Raw genomic sequence first — 23,484 nt, 5'->3', positions numbered from 1 at the left:
AATTGCTTCAATTCGATTTTCATAATGCTGAAAGTTGTCTCCTCATTTAGCTCCGTCTGTGCTTATGCCTCTACATTTTGCCCATTAAGAGTAATAAATTGATTTAAGATGTTAAGCATTTTTTCAGTTGTTGTATGAATTACATTTGCGATGCAAAATAAAAATTGTGATGCAGACAGAGCAATTTTTTATTGAAAAACAAATTTAAAAGAAAATGTCAAGGACTGCTAAAAATTAATTTTTCATTTTGTGGCCATACGTTTAAATCCCTCTTTCCTGAATAGAATATGAGAAAAAATTTTCATCCCTCAAAAGAGCAGTAACGCTGAGCAGAGAGGGGTGTTAGGGTCAAAGGCATTCAGTTGATTATAAAAGATCCTGCATATTTTACTTGTCTTTTAGTTGACAGTTGTTTCATCAATGATCTATTCGGACCTCTAAAGAAAGAATACTGTGTTATTCACATTTACAGGTTGTGAACAAGATTTCTTCCTATTGAAGTCCGGGCAGAAAAACCATTTGATGGCCCTTTAACCATCACCTTTGCAATGTGGTTTCTCAACAAAAAAAAACATTTTTATTTCTGAGAAAAAGAAATTTCTCTGGAAGGAGAATACAAGGGACCCTTTGTCACTCTGTCGCTATCCTTGCCCCCCCCCCCCAAAAAAAAGTATTGTTTCTAGTATTTTTCCAGTTCAGTCTGTGTAGCCCTGTTTCATTTTGTACAAAAAAGTTTAGTTTAAGATTGAAGTCAAACTTTGAAACTAGGTATGAAATTGTTTTTAAGTTTTTGTTAAATAACATAGATATAAATTTACACATAACAAAATTTAATATATTTAAACTTTTTTTTAATATTCTGAGTATTTTATTAGTTTGAAATATGTTTTACAAGAAGAGAAAAAAAAAAGACTAACAATCATAAATTTATGTTTCTGTTATCATCAATTTTTGGAAAATACTGACTATTGATTTTTCATTTCTAAGATTTAACAACCCTAATTTTTTTATTTTTAAAATTTATTGATTACGTTAATATTTTATATATTAATTACCGTTGAGTGTTTAAAATGTGTCAAATATGAATATTAAACAAAATTACTAATTTATTTTGTATAAAGCTACTTGTGAACCTAAATTCAAAAATTGATATAATATTGGTACATTTTAAATTTGTCATAAAATAAGCATTTTTAAAAATAAAAAAAAATTCAATTTATTGCTGTTCCATACCTGAAATACCATTAGTTAGTGTTGATCTTCCTGTTACAAAATATAAAAAGCTATTTAGTTATATGCTATGAAACAAATTTTGGAAATAATTTGTATTATATAAATTCTCTCATATTTGCCAAATTAGTGTTAGTATTTATGTTCTAAAATTTCAAGAAAAATGAGTAATTTTACATTTTTAATGCTGGAATATTTAATTTGTATTCAAATTGTATAAATTACTATTGTAGCTACGTTTTATTGTTATATCTATTATGATTACGGTTTATGCAATTAATTTCTGTACGTATTTCTGTTTCTCCATTTTTTCTGAATATTTAAATATGGTTGCATTTAAATTATTTGTGATTTTCGGTGTTAAAATTTAAAGAGTAATTTAATGTGTAATTTTTTACTAAATGCTGAGGTTTTTTTAAATTGTAAAACTAATTATTCGCGTTGGCTTTGTGGTTAAAGCACTGAGCTGTCCTAGTGAAGTAGGTTTATTAAGACTCGAATCCAGTGGCAGTTTGAAGTCTAAACAGCTTCATATTGATAGATACCAGCTTTTCTGGGAAGTAAAGGTGGTCGGTGCATAATGATGACCACATTGTCTCGATCCTGTCGTTGGCCACTAAATTGTGGAGACTTAACCTATATTAACCCCTGGTTCACAACAGACTGTTGGCAGGAATGTTTTATTTTATAACTAGTCTTTAAATTTTACTGATATATATATATATACATATGGTTTTTTCCCCTCTCACTTCATAAAAACATGCCCCAGTTTAAACAGGTAAAAATCATGAAACTGTTCTGTTAAAATGCTGCTAGTTTCAGCAAGTATTATTTTCCTATTCAAAATTTTTAAACTAATTTACTTTTTAATATTGGAATGTGTTTAAAATAATTAGTTAAGCTTTATTTTTGCTTTATGTTAATTAAATTGAGATTTTGTACAAATTGTTTACTTAAGTTTTTCAGTGGTTTTTACTATTGTATGTTTAAATTTGTGAAGTAGAAAAAAAGTTAAATACATTAAATTGAAAATTATTTTGAGAAAAAGAATATAAATAGCATTTGAGCTCCATGGCAGACTGATTTCCAAAGTAGCAATAATGAGACAAGCACAAATGCTGTACGTACACTAAGGGATATCAGTTATGTTTTATAGATTCAATCTGACAAAATCAAATGTTTGATCAGACCATATATGTAAATGATCTAACGCCTGAACAATATAACGTGAGAGTTGTGCTGTTATCATTACATGCTATTTTCATAATCCCTTTTAACTTCTTTTTTTTGATACAGAATCAATATTAGCGTCAGATTAAGAACTGTTCTCTGTTAGCAAGTATTGAAGACCACAATCTCTCTTTATTAAATCATATTCACACTATCTTATTACAAATATTAGGGAGATCAGATCATAATATTTCTTGCATTAAATTCCAATAGATAAATTTTCAAAAAGTTTATATTTTTATTCAATTGACAACGTCTTGCTAACTAGTGAGCAAATTTTCACTGATTTTGTGAAAATATCTGGATATGACATCGTCCAGAAAAATCATTAAAATTGTCAGCAATTAGGAAATAAATGTGCAGCTATCAGAATAAATAGAAAATTTATTGCCCCATATTGGTGGATGGTCTAAATTCTTTAATTTTTTTCCCCCGAGTCTGTCTCTCGTCTGATTGAACCGAATTACCAGATTTGGACTTAGAAAAATCACTTTCTTTATAGGCTTTCTACCCTCGTAAAAAGCCTACTAGAGAAATATTAAAATTTACGAGTAAACAAGTCCTTTCAAAAGGACTTCAAAGCGATTAATGAACTGATCTATGACAGACAAACATAAAAATGACATTACATCCCAGTCCCCCTAATTACATGCATTGTTCAATGAAGGATAATTAATGTTTTTGAAATAAAATAATATACAACAAAGTAAACAAGATTTATTTAAAATTCAGACAAGTGTCAAAAGACTAGACTTGTAAAAAAGTATTGAGTAACAATATCTAAAATTTCCGAATAAAATATATAAATTCTTTAACAAGGAATATTCATGGAGAGCATATATTTAAACAAAAATATTAAAATTCAAAAAATAAACTCCATAACTTACATTAACATTAGAAGGAAGATATATACTCTAAAAATACAATAGGACAAATATGTATGTATCAACATATTACCAAGGATCAGAAATGCACAAGACTGTTCCTTTTTTTTTTATACATATGGAAAAAGTCAATATTCGTAAGTCATTCATATCAGGATGTTCCTTCCTTAAAGACTATCCTCAACATATAATTTTGAAGTAAAACTAAGCAAGTGTTAGTATTTTGGGTTACTTATGTTTTAATTAACAAGTTATCTCAAGAAACTTTTTTTACATAAGTATTTGATAAAAGTTTATTGAGGTAATAGTTTAAACTAAGGTTTTATACTATTAACTATAATTACTCATTAACATATCTTATACAGTTTAAACATATAATACTGAAAGTAAACATTCTTCTCAGATCTAAATACAGTAAAAAATTGGGAGGTATGATAACTATGGGTGAATGATAAAATGGTCCTTAAGTGTCACCTGTATAAAAACACTTCTTTATTTCTAACGACCCTGTTTTAATAATTTTGCTTTTCAAAAAAAAAGAATATTCAATCAAAATATTGGGATTTTTCCAAGACAAAATGTCCTACAAATAAAATGTCACTCGGACAAAATATTGTGGGACGGAGCTTCATGTTTGCAAAACAGTGTAGAAATTAAAAATTATATTTACTATTGCACTTGACAGAAACAAGATTTTGATACTTAGTAAAACTAGTCATAAACAGATAACATGCTTGCAGATAATGATGAAAATTGCTGTATATTTGATCCCTGTTTAGCAGACCCAATACAAAATTGTTTTCTTTTCAAAAAAGAAAAATTTAAATTTGACTAAAAATTCTATCTGATAACGATTTGTAACATGGAAAACTTATAACTAAGGGAAATAATTCACTTCCCCTCAAGAAATCTGTCAATATCTGGTTTTAGAACCTCTTAGGAAAAAAAAGTTATAAGCATACATGAATATTTTAAAAACATAAAAGCAATATATTAAAAATACAAAAAAATATACAAAGTATTCTACAACACACAGTTAAACACTCTATACACAACACTTATAAAACTTATTGTGGTTCTCTGATTGTCTTTGTAATAAATGCAGTTAGGATGGAAATTATCCAACAGCAATAGCTTTATTATCAATCTTATATTTCAAAATAATAATAATTATATAGTGACAAGAATAAAAATGAATCACAATCATGGATTTCAGATCTTGCTTCATAATTTATAAAGGGAATGATCAGATATAAATATTTCTATAGAGTCGGTCACACCTGGTAAAAAAAATTTCATGGGTATTAAAACTTAGACCAGATGCTTTCAACCCATTTTGCCACATGAGAACTGCAATAAACAACTGTAATCATCCATATTAAGGACTAATTGGCCATTTATTAAAGTTCTGGAGAAATCAGTCATAAAAATAAATAGATAAAAAACTTATTACATAGAACATTTCAACCCAAAATAGCAATGGGCTAGAAATAATACTTTTTGAAATAAATATAATTAATAAACTCAAAAAAAATTTTTCTCAAAAACATGCATGAAAAAAGTATTTATTCTTGAATAATTTGTGTACTAAAAATTTTACTGAGGAGGATAATAAACTTCACCAAGTAAAAAGTTTTTGCATATTCCACTGAAATTTTCTATTTTGCAAAAATATTAATTGGAAAAATTAATTTAATGTATTTAGGATAAGTGTAATTTTACAATATTTTATGTAAATGAGTATACTAAAACACTTATTATAATTTTATGAAGAGCTTTTAAAATAACAATAAAATTTTATTAATGCTACTAAAGTATATACTGGACATCATATAAATTTTTCATAAGTAGATGTAAAGAACTTTTAATATTTAGGTATTATAGTATGTTTAAATTGAAGCAATTTTTACATAACTTCAAAATATTTATATTGGATTTTTTTTAATTTCTTCCGTTTCATCCAGTTTTCTCAAAGAAATGGGTTTCTACTGGGCAAAGTGCCAACCCTGTTAATAACTAATTTTATTTAACTGCATAAATTTTCATTCGGCAAATTTTTTTTCTAAGATGTGTCCTACGTATGTCACTATTAAAAAAGATTATAATGAAGAATAAAAGTTATTAAAAACAAAAACATTTCAGATTCCAATGAGATTCTTTAGAATAACTATAGAAAAAATAAAGATTAAAAATATTTTGAATTTTTTTTTTCTAATTTGATAATATAACTAAAATCAATAGTAATTTGATACAATTAAATGATAATAAAATTATTATTTCATAAAATAATCTCATTTTTTTATAAATAGCAAAGATTGAAAAAAATTCATTAAAAACATTCATTAAAAATTTTTAAACAATATTTTGTTGAAACAAATTTTTCACATGCAATTTGGATGCATTTTGTAAAAGCTAATACATATATGTATCATTTACAAAAAAAAGAGAATTACAACCCATTTGATGAAAGTAGTTGACTACAGAAAACAGAACAACATTTTAACAGTATCCTACGAACTCCCCAGATGTCGGGAGCTCAAGCTTGAAGCATTATCATCTTTTCTCAGAGTCCACTGGGTTGGACGATACTACAAAAGAAAAATTATTAGAATTGGCTGAGAACGTGAAATCCATAAAGATTTACTTTAACAGCATTATTATAGGAAACCCTTATTTTAATAGAGAATTCGTTTTGGAACACAGAGTCTTAAAGTGAAGTCCTCCCATTGTTCAGGGATGAAAGTAGTAAAAAAAAGGAAATCCAAGAATGAATATATATATATATATATATTATTTATTTTTCAAGAAAATAAAGATTTATCATTTTCATTGGAACTTTGTCATTTATTTGCAATGACTATGTTAAAGCTCAAGATTGTTTAGCTTTTCTTTCATACCATGCAGCAAGTCTATTGCCAGCTAAGCACTCTGTTTACACTTGTGATACCTTCAGACTGGTTCAATTTACTTAACCTGTTACAATATAAAATTTTTATCCTTTTGCAATTGGGTTGCTAAGGTGCTGTGACCTGGAGTCTTTTTTTTCTTCGAGCAAACGTCCCAGCCCAGAAGTTTTTTTGCTGTTAAGCCTAAATCCATGAAAATATGAATGTGTTCTTCAACAATGTACTATAAAGTAGATAAATGGCACATACGACAGAGATTTTTTATTCAAGTACTTTATTTACTTACATCTTTTCATATTTTATTACATTTTTAAAAAAATTTTGTGATTTATTTACTATTTATTGACTTTTATTTTTTCTATCCTTAAAAATACTGTGAAATAATGCAGATTTGACTCATTAACCTTATAATTTACCAAAAGTTAAAAAACAAAGTAAGAGACTTTTTAATGTTGAATTATTCTAATAACTTGAATCAGAGCTCTACCATGAGCTTATTTTAAAAAGCTGTCAGAAACATTCCTTTCTCCTCATAATTATATAATCAAAAATCACCTGCGTGCGAGTCATATGTTTCTCATTTCAAATAAAATGTCAAATCCTATTAAGATGCAATGCCATTTTGTGCCTAAAATTACATTTTTAAAAACGTCCCAAAACACTGTCACAAATACATAAGAAATGGGAGTGATCTGGGAATCTAAAGAAGGTAATTGATTTCATATAATTTTAATGTTGTTTTATTTATCTACTATTACTAAACACTATCACTACATAAATTATGACCATGTGGAAGAATGTTAATATCAAGTTAAGCAAAGAAATAGAAATAATAAGTTAGATAATTTTAAGACAACTGGTGGCAGAGTGCTTTGCGCTGTCATGCAATAGGTCCTGGGTTCTATCCTCAGGCTGGGCAAGGCTGACTCAGCCTTTCATCCCTTCAGTGGGTCGATAAAATGAGTACAAAATACTTGGGGACTAAACACTTAGAGTTCCACGTTCGGCTGATCACCCAACCGGAACATCTGTTCCAGAGCTCAAGATCAAGAAAACTGGGGTGGACACAGAAGGCCTTAGCCCTCTAGGGCAGTCGCGCCACTGAGTTTAGTTCTTAGATCCTTTTAGAGTGATCACTAAAAGTTACAATTATAAACTATTTGCTGTAATTTAAGAAAAATAATAAAAAGAAATAAACCATTCATCAAGACCTTTGCAACAAAAAGTTTTCATGAAAATCTGAATATTCATGAATTTTATTTTGGTTGATTTCATTTGGAATGTGCCAAGCCTGTAGAACATAAGTGTGTAGCAAGGAATTTCAAAACATTCTTACCTTAATTAAAAATTGTCCTGAGCGTGTTTGTGGAAATCGGTATGCATAAAAGGTCCATCCTGAAGCACCTAAGAGAACAACTACAAAGACAACAATAGTCACTATGGCACCAATGCTCATGCTACTACTACTGGTCTCTGTCTCTTCTAAAGAAAAAAGAATTATACAATAACATCAAACTCTCAGCTAGATGGGATACAACACAGACTCATACAAGCAAAATTTTAAAACACACATGTTTATCGTGATCATTTTAAAAATGAGAATAGCATGTTTTGCAATATAATATAAATAAAATAATGATGACTTAGACAACAATTATTTAAAGGGCAGTCATTTTAAAAATAGATTTTTTCTTAATTGCAATTCATAAAATATATCTCAGTAATTTTTATATAATTTTTGTTTAAAGAGTGTGAATTAATTTGCCGAATAAATAGTCTTAATAAATAATACAAATCAACTAAATATGTTGATATATTGTCGCAAATTCTCAGGATTAAGCACAGCGTGTAAAAAGAAAATAATTCATCATTAAACAATATTGAAATATTAATTTAAAGCTGCAGATTTGCAAAAATTTGCATGGTAATTTTAGTTTAATCAGTGGAATTTAATTAGACAAGCGTTTTCTAGGTTTGATACTTTTCAATACCTATTAACCTTGTTGGAAGGGCATAGCCAGATAAGATTTTTAAAGTGTACCTTGCATGTAGTGAGCAGCCTCTTTCACTTCTCCTTTACTGGGAAAATCAATATCATAAGTTGAAAAATGTTTGGCATCAGATGATTTATCTAAATGGTTCGTTGAGGTTTCAACAACAGAATATCCTTTATCGAAAGATGTCACTAATTTGGATGCATCTAGATTGAGAAAAGTATTATAATCATCTAATAGATTGGCAAAAATATTTGAATATGACAATGACCCCCTTTTTTTAACTATTTGAGAATATTTCTCACACAGAATAAAACTACAAGAACAAGTTCCTGATAAAATACAATGAAGTTTATAAATATTTGTTGTATTTACATCAGGCCTGGATAAAAATCCAAAATACCTGGGCTTTTTTTTAAACAATAGGTCAAAATAATATTTTAAACCTCAAATTGAAAGCAATAACTACCACTTTTTTTCATTAATTAATATGCAAACATAATTAAGGAGAAAAAAAAACTGAATATATATGCTTATATATTACTCCACTTAACATTCAAATAAACACTACATCCAAATGTTATATTTGTAAAAAAAGTAAAAGATTGATTTTCCCGCATGATGCCTGCAATACAAAAATTTTAGCATTATTTACATGAGTATCCTTATTAAGCAGAATACAATTTATACCACTAGTACAAATAAAATTTTTAAATTTCATTTGATTTTATATCCATTGAATCAACACAAATTTTAATATGAAATATTTAAGACATATTTTTTAAATAAAAAGAAATAATAATTGCAAATAGGTGGCATTTAAAACAGTAAAAACATGTTTTAATTCTAATGGTTTAGAAAAAAAATTATTTTTTACTATATTCGAACATAATGGAGCTTTAATTTTTACAATATGCTTATTAACATATTGCAGCACTGAATAAAAGAGACAAGAAAAATATTAAAAATGAATTTTGAATATTTTTTGTTAAAATATTGTCTGTTTTAGATTTACGTACAAAATGCACTATGTAAATATTACTATAATGCCATTACGACTAAAAACTTATCACGTATAAATTACAAACATAAATTTGCTTATACTGATTTTTAAAAAAAAATCCAAAAAACTAAAAAAAAAGCACAAAATTTCGAAAAACAACATTCATGCTTTAATTTGTAGCAATCATTATGTTTCTTAAGATGAAACAAAAAGTTTCTCTATCTTAACTAGTTCAATTATTAAATTATTTTAATTTTAAAAGCCATTAGGACATGGATTTGGTGGTACTCTATTTTATTTTAAGCATTTTTAGAAACATGATTGAACCTTCAATATGCTAACATTAATTTATTGTATATAGATATTTTTGATTAAAAAAAATAAGGCACGTGGTGTGCTATAAGTTAAATTAGTTGATCATATAAAATTAATTAATCTCGTAAAAATAAATTTTACTTGCTAAAGTTTGAATTAATAAAAAGAGAAATTAGGTTTTCTTAAATTTAATAATCACATTAGGATTAAGATACAAAGAAAACTTATACAGTGTAAAAAATGAAATTATCCCATAATGTGTTCACTTGTCAGACAGGAAGTGAACTTCAAGAAAGAGGAACAAAGTTGTACCCTTTAAATCACTTCACTTCTCTCTGAACTCTTCCCTCTGAACACTTCTCTTCCCTCATTGTCTGAAGACAATGGGGGAAGGGAAATATATGCAGTTGCTGAGGCATACTGCAGTAAACATTCAAAAATTACATATTTATATTTGTTTAAAGTAACTGACACACATTAGCAATTAAACTCAAAACAGAAACATTTTTATAAAAAAATATAAAAAAGTTTTCCCTTCTTTTTTTTTTAATTTATTGGATTTGTGGAAATAAAGAAAAGAAAAAACAGATTGGAGCAAAAAAAAGCTAGCATAGGAACTTTAATTCTTTAAATTCTTTTTTTAAAAAAAAGAAAGATAAAAACTATAAATAGAAAAACTCCCTTACTTTGACTAATTTTATATTTTACTCAGATAGGATACAGATAAAGCACATTTAGATTTTTTCTTTTTTTGTCAATATATAGCAACATTGTAATATTATAACAAACTTAAAGCTCCTTTATTCTGAACTGTTACCACAATTGAGAAACATAAAGTGGCTCACCTGTTGTGGTTGAGGGGGGTGATGGAGGACATGTTGCATCAACCTTAATGTATGAATGATAAAAACTTAATTATAGAGTTAAAAATTCATTTTTGAAATTATTCAAAACAAGGTACTCTCTTACTTGAAGCGAGCAGCCATTAGTGATCCAGCTCTGCCTCAATCTATCAATGCCACTGGAGCATCGGTTGACCGCTTTGCACCATACGCAATCTATATCCCGATGCACAGACAGGCAGCTGTTGCAGTCTTTGTAGCTAATGCATGCTGACAATAAACATACAATTATTGAATATTATTGACATGTGACAAAACATAAAGAGATAAATGAACATCGAGAAAACGAAACATTAATCAAACCCATATAAAAATTATGAATGGAAGATAAAGGAAATTATAAAGTGGAATGGTATACAATAGGGTCTGTATTTTTTCAAAGTAATTAGGACCAGACTTTTTCAGAGGAAAGTCATGATAGCCAAATGTTTGTAAATAGGTTGAAAAAAGATTACTTTAAGGATGTTTTTAACAATTACAAAATATTTGTTACTGACCTCAAATCATTAAATTCTATGCAGCACAAGAGTATTTAAATACATTCATTCATTTCATTTAATTATAAGAGTTTCTATTATACCAGTAATTAGGATTAGGAATTTCTTCTTGAAACATATAGAAGTGCAATGGAATTTACTTCAGATGACAAAAGAATTATAGAAATGGAAGAAAAGAGAGAAGATTTAAGTAGGGCTGAATTTATGATAGTACATCACTTGGAACAGAATAGAAAGAAGAAAAAAAAGCAATCAAGTATTAAGAAAATTTATAAATTCTTTAACATGACAACACATTTTTTTAAAAACTTTTCTTGAAATATGTTTAGGGGACTTATTACTTCGTTAACCCTTTCGCGCCTAAAGGGCCACATACGTCCCAAGCAAATTTCAAAAAAATCTTTTGGGACAGAAACGCTTCTCTGTCTAATGGGAGACTTTCCCACCAGTCCTGCCAATATTTTTGAAGGTATTTTCATTCACAAAACATAGATGACACTATTGTCCATAATGCTGCCCTACTCATAGTTTATGCTACCAAAATTGTTCTGTTGTAAAAAAAAAAAACTAGTCGCGAAAGGATTAAAAGAATCGAAGATACCTATGATATATATTTTAGCATGTTATATAAAACAAGAAACAACTCAGATATTCTTTTAGTACAGTTTGCCAACTTCACACATTAAACTAGGTACACATGAAATTAGAATCAATCAAAATTTTAAAAGATAGAATGTGTAAAAAATGAACTAGAAAATGTTTAAAAAGGGCTTATTTTTCATAACTCCTATTTACTCTAGTTGAAATAAGAGTTGAGCTTTTTCTTTTTTTTTGTCAGTAGACCTTTGTAATGGTTTGATGTACAGAGTACAATTTTCAAAACTCATTATCAGTAATCAGAGGTAAAATAACAGATATATATATACAGTTAGAGATTATAAAATTCAAATTAACACCATTTTAAGGTGTATGTACTACACAGTTCTAAGTAGGTATACAATACCAATAAAATTATGCATAAATAAGTTTAAAAAAATCACACTTAAGATAAAGCAGGTTTTGTAGCTGATCCTAATCAGGTCAACATTTAAAAAAATTTGGGACATTTTCTAGAGCAATACATACAGACTAGTTTTAAGATGGAGAAATAGAAGGGCTAAAAAATATCATGTAATCCAACCACTGCTTTGAAATTTTGTGCAGCATATTTTTAAAAATCTCAACAGCATTTAAAAAAATAAATTTTTAAAATAAATATGAAGAGGAACAAGCTGATCGAAAATGATTTTAAAATACTTTGAAAATTTGCATGTGCATACATACAGTGAAAATTCTCAAACAATTGTTTAAAAAAAAAAAGTTAAACCATTACTTAAAATAAACGGATATTTAAAAGTACTTACGATTTTGTAATAAATGTCTAAGAAAAGAGAAACAATGCTTTCACTGCAATTTACTAGTCAAGAATAATAAGTTACATAATTTCAACAGCAAAAATGCTGAGTCTCGTTTTTGTAAGATGTATAAAAGACAGAAACAAAATAAGTCTGAACAATGGATAATTCCGAGGGATAGTGTTATGCTTGGGAACGATCTTTTAAAAAAAATTCTGAGCGTAAAGGCTGGGGTGTCACTCATCCGTCGAAGTGATGAAAGAGTTTTTCTTAAAAGCTTTTAACTTTTCTTAATAAAAAAATAATAAATTATTTGTTACTTCTATAAAATGTTCAGTTCTGTGTCAGTCAAGGAATACAAAGAGCATTAAATATTATACCCATAGACGCATAAAACAGACCTATTCATTCATTACTCAGAACAAAATTTTATTTATATGTAGGCCATGTTAATGTACAAACTTACTCGGTAAAGCTTTCAAATAAAGTGCTGTATTACTACTAATATTCTTCTTCAGCATATCAATCTTGTGATACTCATAAATAGTCTTTCTTCGTACAACTATATTAATAAACAAACGTGAAATCTAATTAATTAATAAATTTTACTTCATTTAAATAAACAATCAAATCAATGATTCAAACAAACTGCAAAGAAAATTTCAGAAAAGTAGCACTTTTAACAATATCTTCCTAAAATATCATTAAGATAAATAGTCATCAAAAAACACATAAATTGTTCAAAATGGAAATCCTGTTTAAAAACATAACAAAGAAAATCAATTATTGTAATAATTCCTTTTTAAAAAATGACTATTTATAATGATTACTTCTAAACAGCTCAATAGTAAAATAACATTTTTTTTTCTTTTAAAGTGGCTCTTTAAGATTTATTGAAGGGAATACTCACAAAATAAAGATCTTTCTAAAACATAGGCATCTGATATACCTATTTTGACAGGATGACTAGCGTCGGATATGTTGGATATAGAATAAGGCACCTGCAACAATCATTGACAAATCATCTTCTGAAATTACTTTAACAATATTCACTAAACATTTGAATTTTTTTTTAAAAAGTACCTCTTTATAGGCAAATAGGATGTCTCCACTAGTGAAGAGAGTGACTTGAAACGTAAAAGCTCCATCTGAGATGAAAAATAGAAATGAACATCAACATGCTAACAATATTCCTACTATTGCATTGCTAAATAACAGATTAAATTGATATTTAGAAAAACGCAATAGGCCCTTCCTCTTCCGACAGGATTTGACTATCAAAAGGGTGGAGACGGGGAGGGAAATTCTAAATCTGTTTTAAATCTTAATCATTTAATTTTTATACAAATAAACTGATAATGGATATTTGTTCTATTAGGCAGTTTCTTTCAATACATATAAAATGTACAGCTGCCACACAATCACAATTTGAAATATTATGAATTTTTTACTAATTTTTTCCAAAAAATTATATGGATAAAATTCTGCAGTCAATTTAATAGGTAGTTAACGAGTATAAAGTTGCCTGTTTTCAGATTTTTGATAAGTATCTTTGTTTTTATTTAATTGTGTTAAAAAAATATTTAGCCTCATATAAATTGGCTTAAATTAGTTTAAACTGTAATGAAATTAAATTTCAAGAAATCTAAATACAGATAAACGGTTGTTTTAAATTACTTACTCAAAACCGCAAATTGCATTATTTAATTGCTTTAAAATTTAGAGGAAAAATTCTAAAAATTATTAAGCGCCATTTCTCTGAATCTAATAAAGGAATAGCTTTATTTTCTACCTTTTTTTGAGCTGCCTAAAAATAATATATTATCAAATGCTTGTGTAGTACAAAAAATATCAAGAAAACACAAATTAAAAATTTAACCTAATTTTTTCAAGATGGCGAGGGTAGAAGACTCTAAAGCTGTCTCATAGTATATTTGGGGTGTTGCAATTTATTCACTTCACAAATAAATTTCAATATGTTTTATTCATTACCAATAATTTTAATTAGATTTATAAAAAAAAAATACTGTAAGCCAAGGCTCTGGAAAACCTGCTCACCACAGCACTTTAAATAATCGTAGATGGCACCCAATATTTAAGTAGAGTTTAAAACAAAAACACAAAGCTGATTCACTACTTCCCATACTACAGCATGCAAGTTAGAGCCCTAAAAAATTGGGCTAGGTGCTAGGACAGGGTTGGGGGATAACATACAGGTGGCTCCTATAAGTTCTATTTTTATTTTGAACCCATAATTGCCAGAAATATTTTAGCAAAGAATTCTTAAATATCAGTTATTGCTTAACATACTCTAATAGTCGGAGATTTTTTCATTATCATTTATTAAGAAATTGGATATTTAATACATATATAATGAAAAAATACATTAATTTAAGTAACTTTCAAGCATTTGTGACACATCCCACAAATCACTAAGACAGGAGAGGCAGAAAAATAAGATTTCGTAGATTAGAACATTTAAATTAATAGAATGCAGTGGAATCGACACTAATTTTTAGATAATCACTGTTCGCAATGACAAGCATAGATAAATGTTCATTGCAGAATATGGCGACTCAACAGTTAACAGGCATGTTCAGTAACACTTGTTAAAACTAAGAGCACATCAGAATGGCAAGGTAGTGTAAAGTGAGTTTGAAACCTAAAAGCTTTATCTCTAGTCTAAAAGCACTTTTCAAAAGCAACCAATGAAAAAAAGCACATTTAAAGACTTTTAAAAAACGAAAATAAGCATCTTTAAGCACTTTTATAAAGAACATGCACCCTGTCAAATAATGTAACCACAGTAGACATAATCATTTTAATCAAAGTGCCAAAAAAAGTTTCATAATTTTAATGATCATCATAATGAATGTATTATCAATTAATATCTGCTATGGTTTAACTAAAAAAATTTACACAAAAAATTTTACCACCAGAACATAATTATTGATAAATTAATAAATTTTATTCAAATGTGTATTTTCATTTTAATTCAGAACATAATTATTGATAAATTAAAGTTAATAAATTTCATTCAAATGTGTATTTTCATTTTAATTGCATAAACTTTATATACCAATTGTGAATTCAGCAGAAAGACAAGTCTTTTATTGTTCTAAATAAGTAAAGGTGAACAAAAAAAATACCATTTATTCTGTCTTTGATGTAAACTTGACTCCACTCAGCAGTAAAAGCAGTCCCTGAAAGAAAAAAATGAATGAACAGGATAGGATAGGAACAATTGAAATAAAATGATATATTTGAACAAAACATTTATACAGATGGAAAAATCAAGGCAGTATTATTTATATATATATATATATATATATATATATATATATATATATATATATATATATATATATATATATATATATATATATATATATATATATATATATATATATATGTAAAATGTTGCAGTCGGACCGAGCAGGAAAACAGACACAGGATTTTAATTAAATCAGAGTAACTTTTATTTGAACATTCTTAGTTGAGTGGGAGCGAAGAAGTGATCTTTACTCCATCAGCAAATAGTCTTTCTGGTAGGGAAAATCTTGCAAAAAATCCTAAAATGTCTCTATTTAGGGAAATCTCAGAAATTACAATTGGTTAATGAACTTGCTCGAGTGATTCCCACGGCTTAAAAGGGAAAAAAGATCTTTATTTAAATGTATGCATACTTTGGCTAAAAATAGATTTAGAAACAGGAAGTGGCTTTTAAAAGTGTGAGAAAGTATTTCAAATAGAATAATTAATTAGTAATAAAGTAGGAGTTGTTTTATAGCAAAGAAACTAACATAAAAAGATTAATAAAAGCTTTTTATGTTACATCCCCCCTCGCCGAAAAATTTTGACTAATATCTAAAATTTTTTAAAATTATCCCTTTGCAAAACTTTCTCTATGATGACACAATTAAAATAAAAAAATAATTATAATATTTGTAATATCAACAAGATATAAAGTAACATGAATCATAAAAAAAAACACACACTACTATCAAAATGAAATGTTAGATCTCCATTTTCAATAATTTTTTGTGATTAAGTTTTTTCAGTCTTTCTTGATAATCACAGTAAATAAAGTTATTATTCATACTAATACAATTAAAATAAACTTTTCACTTAAGACAAGAAAATCTATAAAAATTTTCTAAAAGATGTAAATATTCACATTCAACAACATGAAAGATAAAAAAAAAATATGAAAATGCAAGTGATATGAGATATAAAAATACAAATTGACACTTTTTATCAAAAAAAATTTCAATATAAAATGTAAAAAAAATTTGACACAATGGTCTTTAATCTGAAATTTAGGATTTCAGTGTTGTTAGGGGAAAATTTTTGCTGGATTAGGGGCTGTATTCCCCAAATGGAGGAAAACAGTCCCTAGTCTCAACAATGATGTGCTGGAAGATCCTAATTTCAAAAGATGCTTAAGTTTAAATTTTTTTGGTTTTCACCACAGAGAGAAACTACCATCGCCCCATATCCTTTTAGATTGGGTAAACATTGAACTTGAAGAAGAAAATTTGAAAGGTCGGATCTTCCAGAAAAAAGGGGACCACATGTTCATTGAACCATGTGTAATGTTGTCATATTCGGTGTTTTTAATTTATTTTAACAATGAAAAATCATTAAATTTAATATAAAATATAGTCAATTCCATTTAAATAATTACATGTTTTTTATTCGTGACATAATTTAAGTTTGTCAGGTGGGTGGTACCTTCGCAATTTTGATATATGAACTATTTCTGTATTTTCTTTATTATGAATATTCTTTTTATTTATTTTATAATTAACATCAGAAATTTTTTCAAGAATTATATATGGACCGGAAAAGGTGGGGGTAAGTTTCCTAGTATTGGAGTATTTAAAATCTTCATACATTACAGTGCAATTTTGGAAGTACATTTGGGGAAAATTCAATATGAGTGAATCTTGCATCATAATAAATTTTATTTTTTTCATGATATTGTTTAGTTCTTTCAACTGCAATTTTCCTTGCTTCTTCTACTGGTGAATAAATTTCTTCGGATAAAGGATGATTAAATGGGACTGTGCCAAACATTAAAAAAGCTGGTGGGAATTTAGTTACTGAATGTGGAGTTAAATTGTATTCTTCGGTTACTTCTTTTAATAATTTAGGCCAAGGAACTTTTTTAGAAGAATCATTAATTTTGCATTTTAATCGTGTTACAATGGTTTGTCCTAAACGTTCAACTTTTCCATTAGTTTCGGGTCTATGGGCTGTAGTTAACAATTGTTTGATTTTGCTATGTTTAAGAAATTTTTTAAAGTGGGAAGAAGTAAATGCGGCATTTCTATCACTCAAAATACTTTTAGGGGTTTGAATTTGAAAAATTTGGTGCAAAAAATTTACATAGGTTTCCGTAGTTATTGATTTCGAAGCAAAAGACCACATATATCGAGTGTGATGATCAATTACTAAAGTTAAATATTTTTTGGTAGAATTATAATAATTAAAACCACCTACACTATCGATTGCAATTATTTCAAAAGGTTTGTCAACTGGGGGCATTTCCTGAAGTAACCCAAATCTTTTCTGTCTAGGTTTTTTATTAATTTGACAAGTATGACAATGTTTGTTAAAATTTGAAATGTCCAAAGTAATATTTTCCCAATAGTAAACAGGAGTAAGCAAATTAATGGTTTTTTGAATTCCCGGATGGTCAAATTTTTTATGAGTAATTTCAAGTAATTTATGCCTTAAAGAAAACGGAACAACAATTTTGGTAAAACCCTTTTTACGTAAACACAATACATTATCTATTTTAATAAAATTTCCAGTTAAATTATCATTTTGTTGGGCTTCGCGAATTTCGTCTAATTGCAAAAGATGTGAAAAATGGCTTACATTATTTAAACTAACATTACTGTTGTGTTCAATATTGTCAGGAATAGGACTGGGCTATAAATCGATGTATCGAGACATATCGATTTAACGCATATATCGGCAAGATGATACAGCGACTTTCATTCAAGACGATGACAATCTGATTTAAGCCGTCGAGTAAAGACAACGAGCGCAAAACGATATAGCGATTTAAGACACGCAAGGATATAAGATAACGATATAGCGATATAAGACTCTTCTCTTACGTTCCGATGTCGACTCGCGCTGTGGAAGACGATGTTCGTTTCGTTATGTTGAAATGGCCTTGATGGGTGAGCTGTAGAATCAGAATCAAGAGTTTTGAGAACACATATCGTTATATCGCATGTTCCTTTTCGCACCTCATAGCTTTATTTTCTTTGTCGCGACTTTTCTTGTAGATTATTTTCAGTGGGACTAACTTCGTGATCGCCGATGTTACCTTGTTCTGAAGGCAATCTATTATTGAAAAGAATATATCAAAAAGAGTTTCTTCATTAATTAGATAAGTTTTTTTTAAAAAAAAACTTCTTTTTATTTTATGTGAAAATTATCGGCAATCTAATTTAGGTGCCCATAAAGAATTGAATTTGTTAGGTTATTTTTTTACTTTCTTTTAATTTATTAAAAACTTTTTGGATGAAACTTCTAATAATTTAATGAGTTTTTATTACTGATTTTAAATTTATAAATCTTGTTGCTTTTATTTTCAGAAATAAAATTTAAACAAAATTTATTTTTGTCATTTGGATTTGGACATAAGTCAATCAACTTTGTTTATACAAAAAAAATTTGAAAGGTTTGCGTATTTTATTCATTTTTTTAAATCATTTAGCACTTCGTTTTATTAGAGAGTATAATAATTTTTTTTTTAAATATTCTTTTCATATTATTTGTTAATTAGCTAAATATATTATCGAATATCACAATTTTTTTAGTTTTAAGAAATTAAATCGTACTTTGTTTTTCGGTCATTATTTAATTTAATTTAATTATTTATCTGAAATGATAAGGACCCGCAGTGAACTGATCGTTAAGACACTGTTCCCTGCAGATCACCGAAGTCAAGCATCACTGGCTGCGGTCAGTGTGCGGGTGAGTGACCACTTAGATCAGTCTGCGTAGGGACCAAGGGTGTGCGGTATTGGTCCTCGTTAAACTGTTCTACCGTAAAGTGCTCGACTTCGCGTGCAGGTCGTCGAGCTACCGAAGCGGCGGTGCCATGCCATCTGCAGAGGATCAAAATTGTGATGGCATGTCTTCGGATCATCCTCAGGAATGTTTCCCAGACCGTCGCCAATAGCCCATTGTGCAGCTCTAGTGTGACGTGAATGAACTATAACAGAACTATAATAACTGAAATGATAATAATAAAAAATTGTGTTTTAAAAACGTTTTTTTTCCAAAATTTATTTAGCAGTTTGTTTTAAACATACAAATCATTTTTAACGTTTCATTTAGAAATTGAACATTACGATCGAACTTAATAATTATGTAATTATTTATGCATAATAGTACAAGAAAATATTAATTTGTAAAAAACGCTTTAAAAAAAGTTTTTAACACTTTGTTTTACACGTATTATGAATTTCTAAACAAACATTTCAATAAATATTTTAAGTAAGATTTGTACATTGTAGTCAATTTATTTAATATCTTTCTTAAGCAAAACATATATATCTTCAAATTTATAAATTGATTTAAATCAATCTGAGTATGAAGTTTTGATAGAAATCTGACTTTCTGTGCCTTACAAGTAAATGAAATTCAAAAATACTATATCGCGATACATCGCTATATCGCGATGCAAAACTGACGATGCATCACGATATATAATTTCTAATATCGCCCAGTCCTAGTCAGGAATATCTCGGGATAACATGTCAGCTTCAAAGTTTAAGGTGCCCTTTGTGTATTTTATATCATAATCATACATACTTAATAGTAAAGACCAGCGGAACAATCTGCCTTTCAGATTTTTAACATTTTTTAACCAAACTAAAGCCGCATGATCTGTATGTATGGTAAATTTATTTCCAAATAAATAATGATAAAATTTGTTTAATGCATCAACAATAGCAAGACATTCCAGTTCTGTGATTGCATAATTTTTCTCATAGTCTCTAAGAGAACGAGAATGGAATGCTATTGGATGTAAGACACCTGAAACATCTGGCTGTTTCAAAATTGCTCCAACACCACTTTGACTTGCATCAACAAAAATATGACATGGTAATTTAGGGTTAAATATTTTCAAAATTGGTTTACAAACTAAAGCATTCTTTAAAATTTCGAATGCTTCTTGACATTTGGGAGTCCAACACCAGGTTGTATTTTTCTTTAAGAGATTATTTAAAGGTGCTCTAATTTTAGCATAATTATTTATAAATTTATTATACACATTTATTGAACCTAAAAATCGTTGAAGAGATTTAACATTAGTTGGAGGTTTCAAGTTTTTAATTGCTTCAATGTTGTTGTTATCAGGAGTTACTACACCATGACATATTTCATAACCCAAAAATTGAATTTTAGTTTGCAAAAAAGAACATTTAGAAGGTTTTAATTTTAAATTTTCAAATCTACATATTTCAAAAATTTCCTTTAGATGATTTAAATGTTCTTCAAAACTATTAGAATAAATTATGATATCATCAAAATAATTAGCTGCAAATGAAACTTTATGTTTAGTGAGTATTCTACGTATTGTTCTTTGAAAAATACTAGGGGCGTTCTTCCACCCAAATGGCAATCTTAACCATTCATATAACCCACTATTGGTGACAAAAGCAAGTTTTTCAGTGTCCTCATGGTTGATTGGAATTTGCCAATAACCACTTACCATATCAAGTCTACTAAAATAAACACTGTTCCCTAATTTATCTATAAGTGTTTCTATAAGAGGCAACGGTTCTGCATCTGATTTAGTAATTTGATTTAATTTTCTAAAGTCTATACACAATCTACTTTTTTTATTTTCATCTTTTTTATAAACTAAAGTTACTGGAGCCGAATAGGGAGAAAAGCTTTCTTTAATTATATTATGCTTTAACAATTCTTCAATTTGTTTATCTATTTCCTCTTGTTGTTTTGGGGAAGTTTTGTATGCTCGTAAGGATACTGGTAAGTCTGATGTTAATCTTACCCTTTGAGATTCAATTCTTATTGTCCCTACATCATATTTATCTTTAGCAAATATATCTGAAAAATCTTCTAAAATTTCCTGAAGTTGGAAACTTTTTTCATCATCTTGAATTTGCATAATTCCGTCAACATGATTTTGACAATGTTGCGCACCATTATCACATTTAGTCTCAAGAACATTTGAAAACTCAAGATTATTTTCAGTTTTGCTATTTAAATCTTTATTTTTAAGTCTATTTTTTATTTTATTCTTCTTTAAATTCTCTTTGTTTACATTTTTATTTTTGTTTACTTTTATATCCAAAATTTTATTTTCCATAATCATTTCATTTTGTTTATTTTTAATTGATTTAACATTGTTTCTTTTATTTCTACTTTCCTTACTTTTATTCTTAGCTTTATTTTCTTTATTGGCATTTTTGTTGCTATCATTAACCTGGATTTCAGGAGAAATGTGTAAAGACACGTTGCTTTTATAATCCGAAAAAACTATCAGCTTCCTCTGATTTTGCATTACAACTCGTTCAACACAATCTATCACTAATTTAAACCCATTACATTCCTTTAAACCCAGTATGGCATAAGGTAGATCAGTATTTAAAATATAAAATTCCACTGACCTAGCTATATCTCTAATTTTTAAATTTAAAGTACAAGAGTGGTTAAGTTGCAAAATACCTTTTGTTTGTTTTACATTAACAAAGTCTTTTCTTTCTTTTAGGACATTAAGTTTTTCAAAAAGCTTAGCCGGAATTATATTTAAAGTACTTCCTGTATCAATGTTTAACAGGATAGTTTTATTTGTCAAAATTGGGTTTTTGTCACTTATATTGTTTTCATTTTTATTTTGTAAATATCCAGTTACTATTAATTGACAATTTTGTTGTTGGTCACTTTCCTGTTTAGGCTGAGTTTGATTCTCAGCCGTAAAAATATTAGGTTTGTTTATACAATTTTGGCCCCAATGATAAGCATTGGTTATACCAAGCTTATCACAGTATTTACATGGCTTAGGAGGCAACTCCTGGGAAGCCTGGGCGAAATGACTTTGTTGTTCATTTCTTTGAAACTTTTCATTTTGAATTCTAGGTCTAAATTGGGATTGTTGGTTATAACTTTGACTAGGCCGGGAAAAGTTTTGATTTTGTTGAGGATTATAATTTGGATTACCCGAGTTGTTAAAGAATGGCCGCCTTGGTACCCAGCCTTGATATTGTGGTCCATACCCATTAAATTTGGATTCTGGTAATTTTTGTTTAATTTCAGTTTGGGGTAAGACCGTAGGTGCATCATGAATTATTTTCGAAACAATTGTGAGCCATTCAATCGGGGTTTTGGGTTCTTTTAAAACCAAAAGTGTCCTAATTTGGGGAGGCAAATCTATAGATAGACCCTCAATTATATGTTCATTACTTAAACCTATCTTTCTACCTAACTCTACCTTTTCAGTAAAATATGAGTTAAGGTCTTTAGCTTGGCCAGAAAATTTTAAATTTTGAAAATCGTTTAAGCCAAAGAGAGGTGAAAAATAATGTTCTTGAAAAATTTCAACTATTTCCTGATATGAATTACAATTAAGGCAGTTATTAATATACAATTTCAAAGCTGAACCTTTAATGAATTTTTGAAAATTTCTAATTTTCCATTCGTCATTACATTTAGCATCTAGAGTTTGTTTTTCAAAATGTTTGAGCCAGGATGTGAATTGAACACCAATGTCAGGCTCAAAGACTAGTATGTCTGGTTTATCCTGTACACTTTGATCCATACTTAATTTTTGTAAATTATCATTCAATTCTGTTTCAGAATTATCTGTATTGCTTTTAGCGCTTTCATCCATGTTAAAATTGTAGTTTTTGCCACTCCGTAAGGGCATTCAAATAATAATCAAATTTCAATAATTAAATATAACATTTAGAAGGGGACAAAAAAAACTTAAGTATATGAATAGCACATATTTTGCTTTTTTAAACACCATAATAAAATAAAAATTTAAATTTCTCTTCTACAATTAATATAATATACACTGTGATATATAATGCAATAAAAAGAGTGATTCCTTAAATAATTAAAATTATAAT

The 23,484-nt window shown here is 28.0% G+C and overlaps 1 protein-coding gene across 1 annotated transcript in view; it reads right to left on the bottom strand.

Moving 5' to 3' along the window:
- Positions 1-3,161: 3,161 nt before the first annotated feature.
- The window catches only part of LOC107448552 (plexin domain-containing protein 2), a 46,705-nt gene continuing 26,382 nt past the window's right edge, over positions 3,162-23,484 (bottom strand). Inside the window, exons 6-14 of the mRNA XM_016063794.4 lie at positions 15,505-15,558; positions 13,439-13,503; positions 13,266-13,356; positions 12,822-12,917; positions 10,532-10,674; positions 10,408-10,450; positions 8,292-8,450; positions 7,587-7,732; positions 3,162-5,932 (exon numbers count right to left, since the gene is read on the bottom strand). Coding sequence (XP_015919280.3) covers positions 5,855-5,932; positions 7,587-7,732; positions 8,292-8,450; positions 10,408-10,450; positions 10,532-10,674; positions 12,822-12,917; positions 13,266-13,356; positions 13,439-13,503; positions 15,505-15,558 — 875 coding nt within the window. The 3' untranslated portion in view covers positions 3,162-5,854. The remainder of the gene's footprint in view (positions 5,933-7,586; positions 7,733-8,291; positions 8,451-10,407; positions 10,451-10,531; positions 10,675-12,821; positions 12,918-13,265; positions 13,357-13,438; positions 13,504-15,504; positions 15,559-23,484) is intronic.

This window comes from Parasteatoda tepidariorum, chromosome 3 (genome assembly GCF_982258835.1).
Source record: "Parasteatoda tepidariorum strain Cologne lab strain chromosome 3, Ptep-v5.0, whole genome shotgun sequence".
Classification (NCBI taxonomy): Eukaryota; Metazoa; Arthropoda; class Arachnida; order Araneae; family Theridiidae; genus Parasteatoda; species Parasteatoda tepidariorum.
This window is presented reverse-complemented; position numbering and strand designations above follow the sequence as displayed.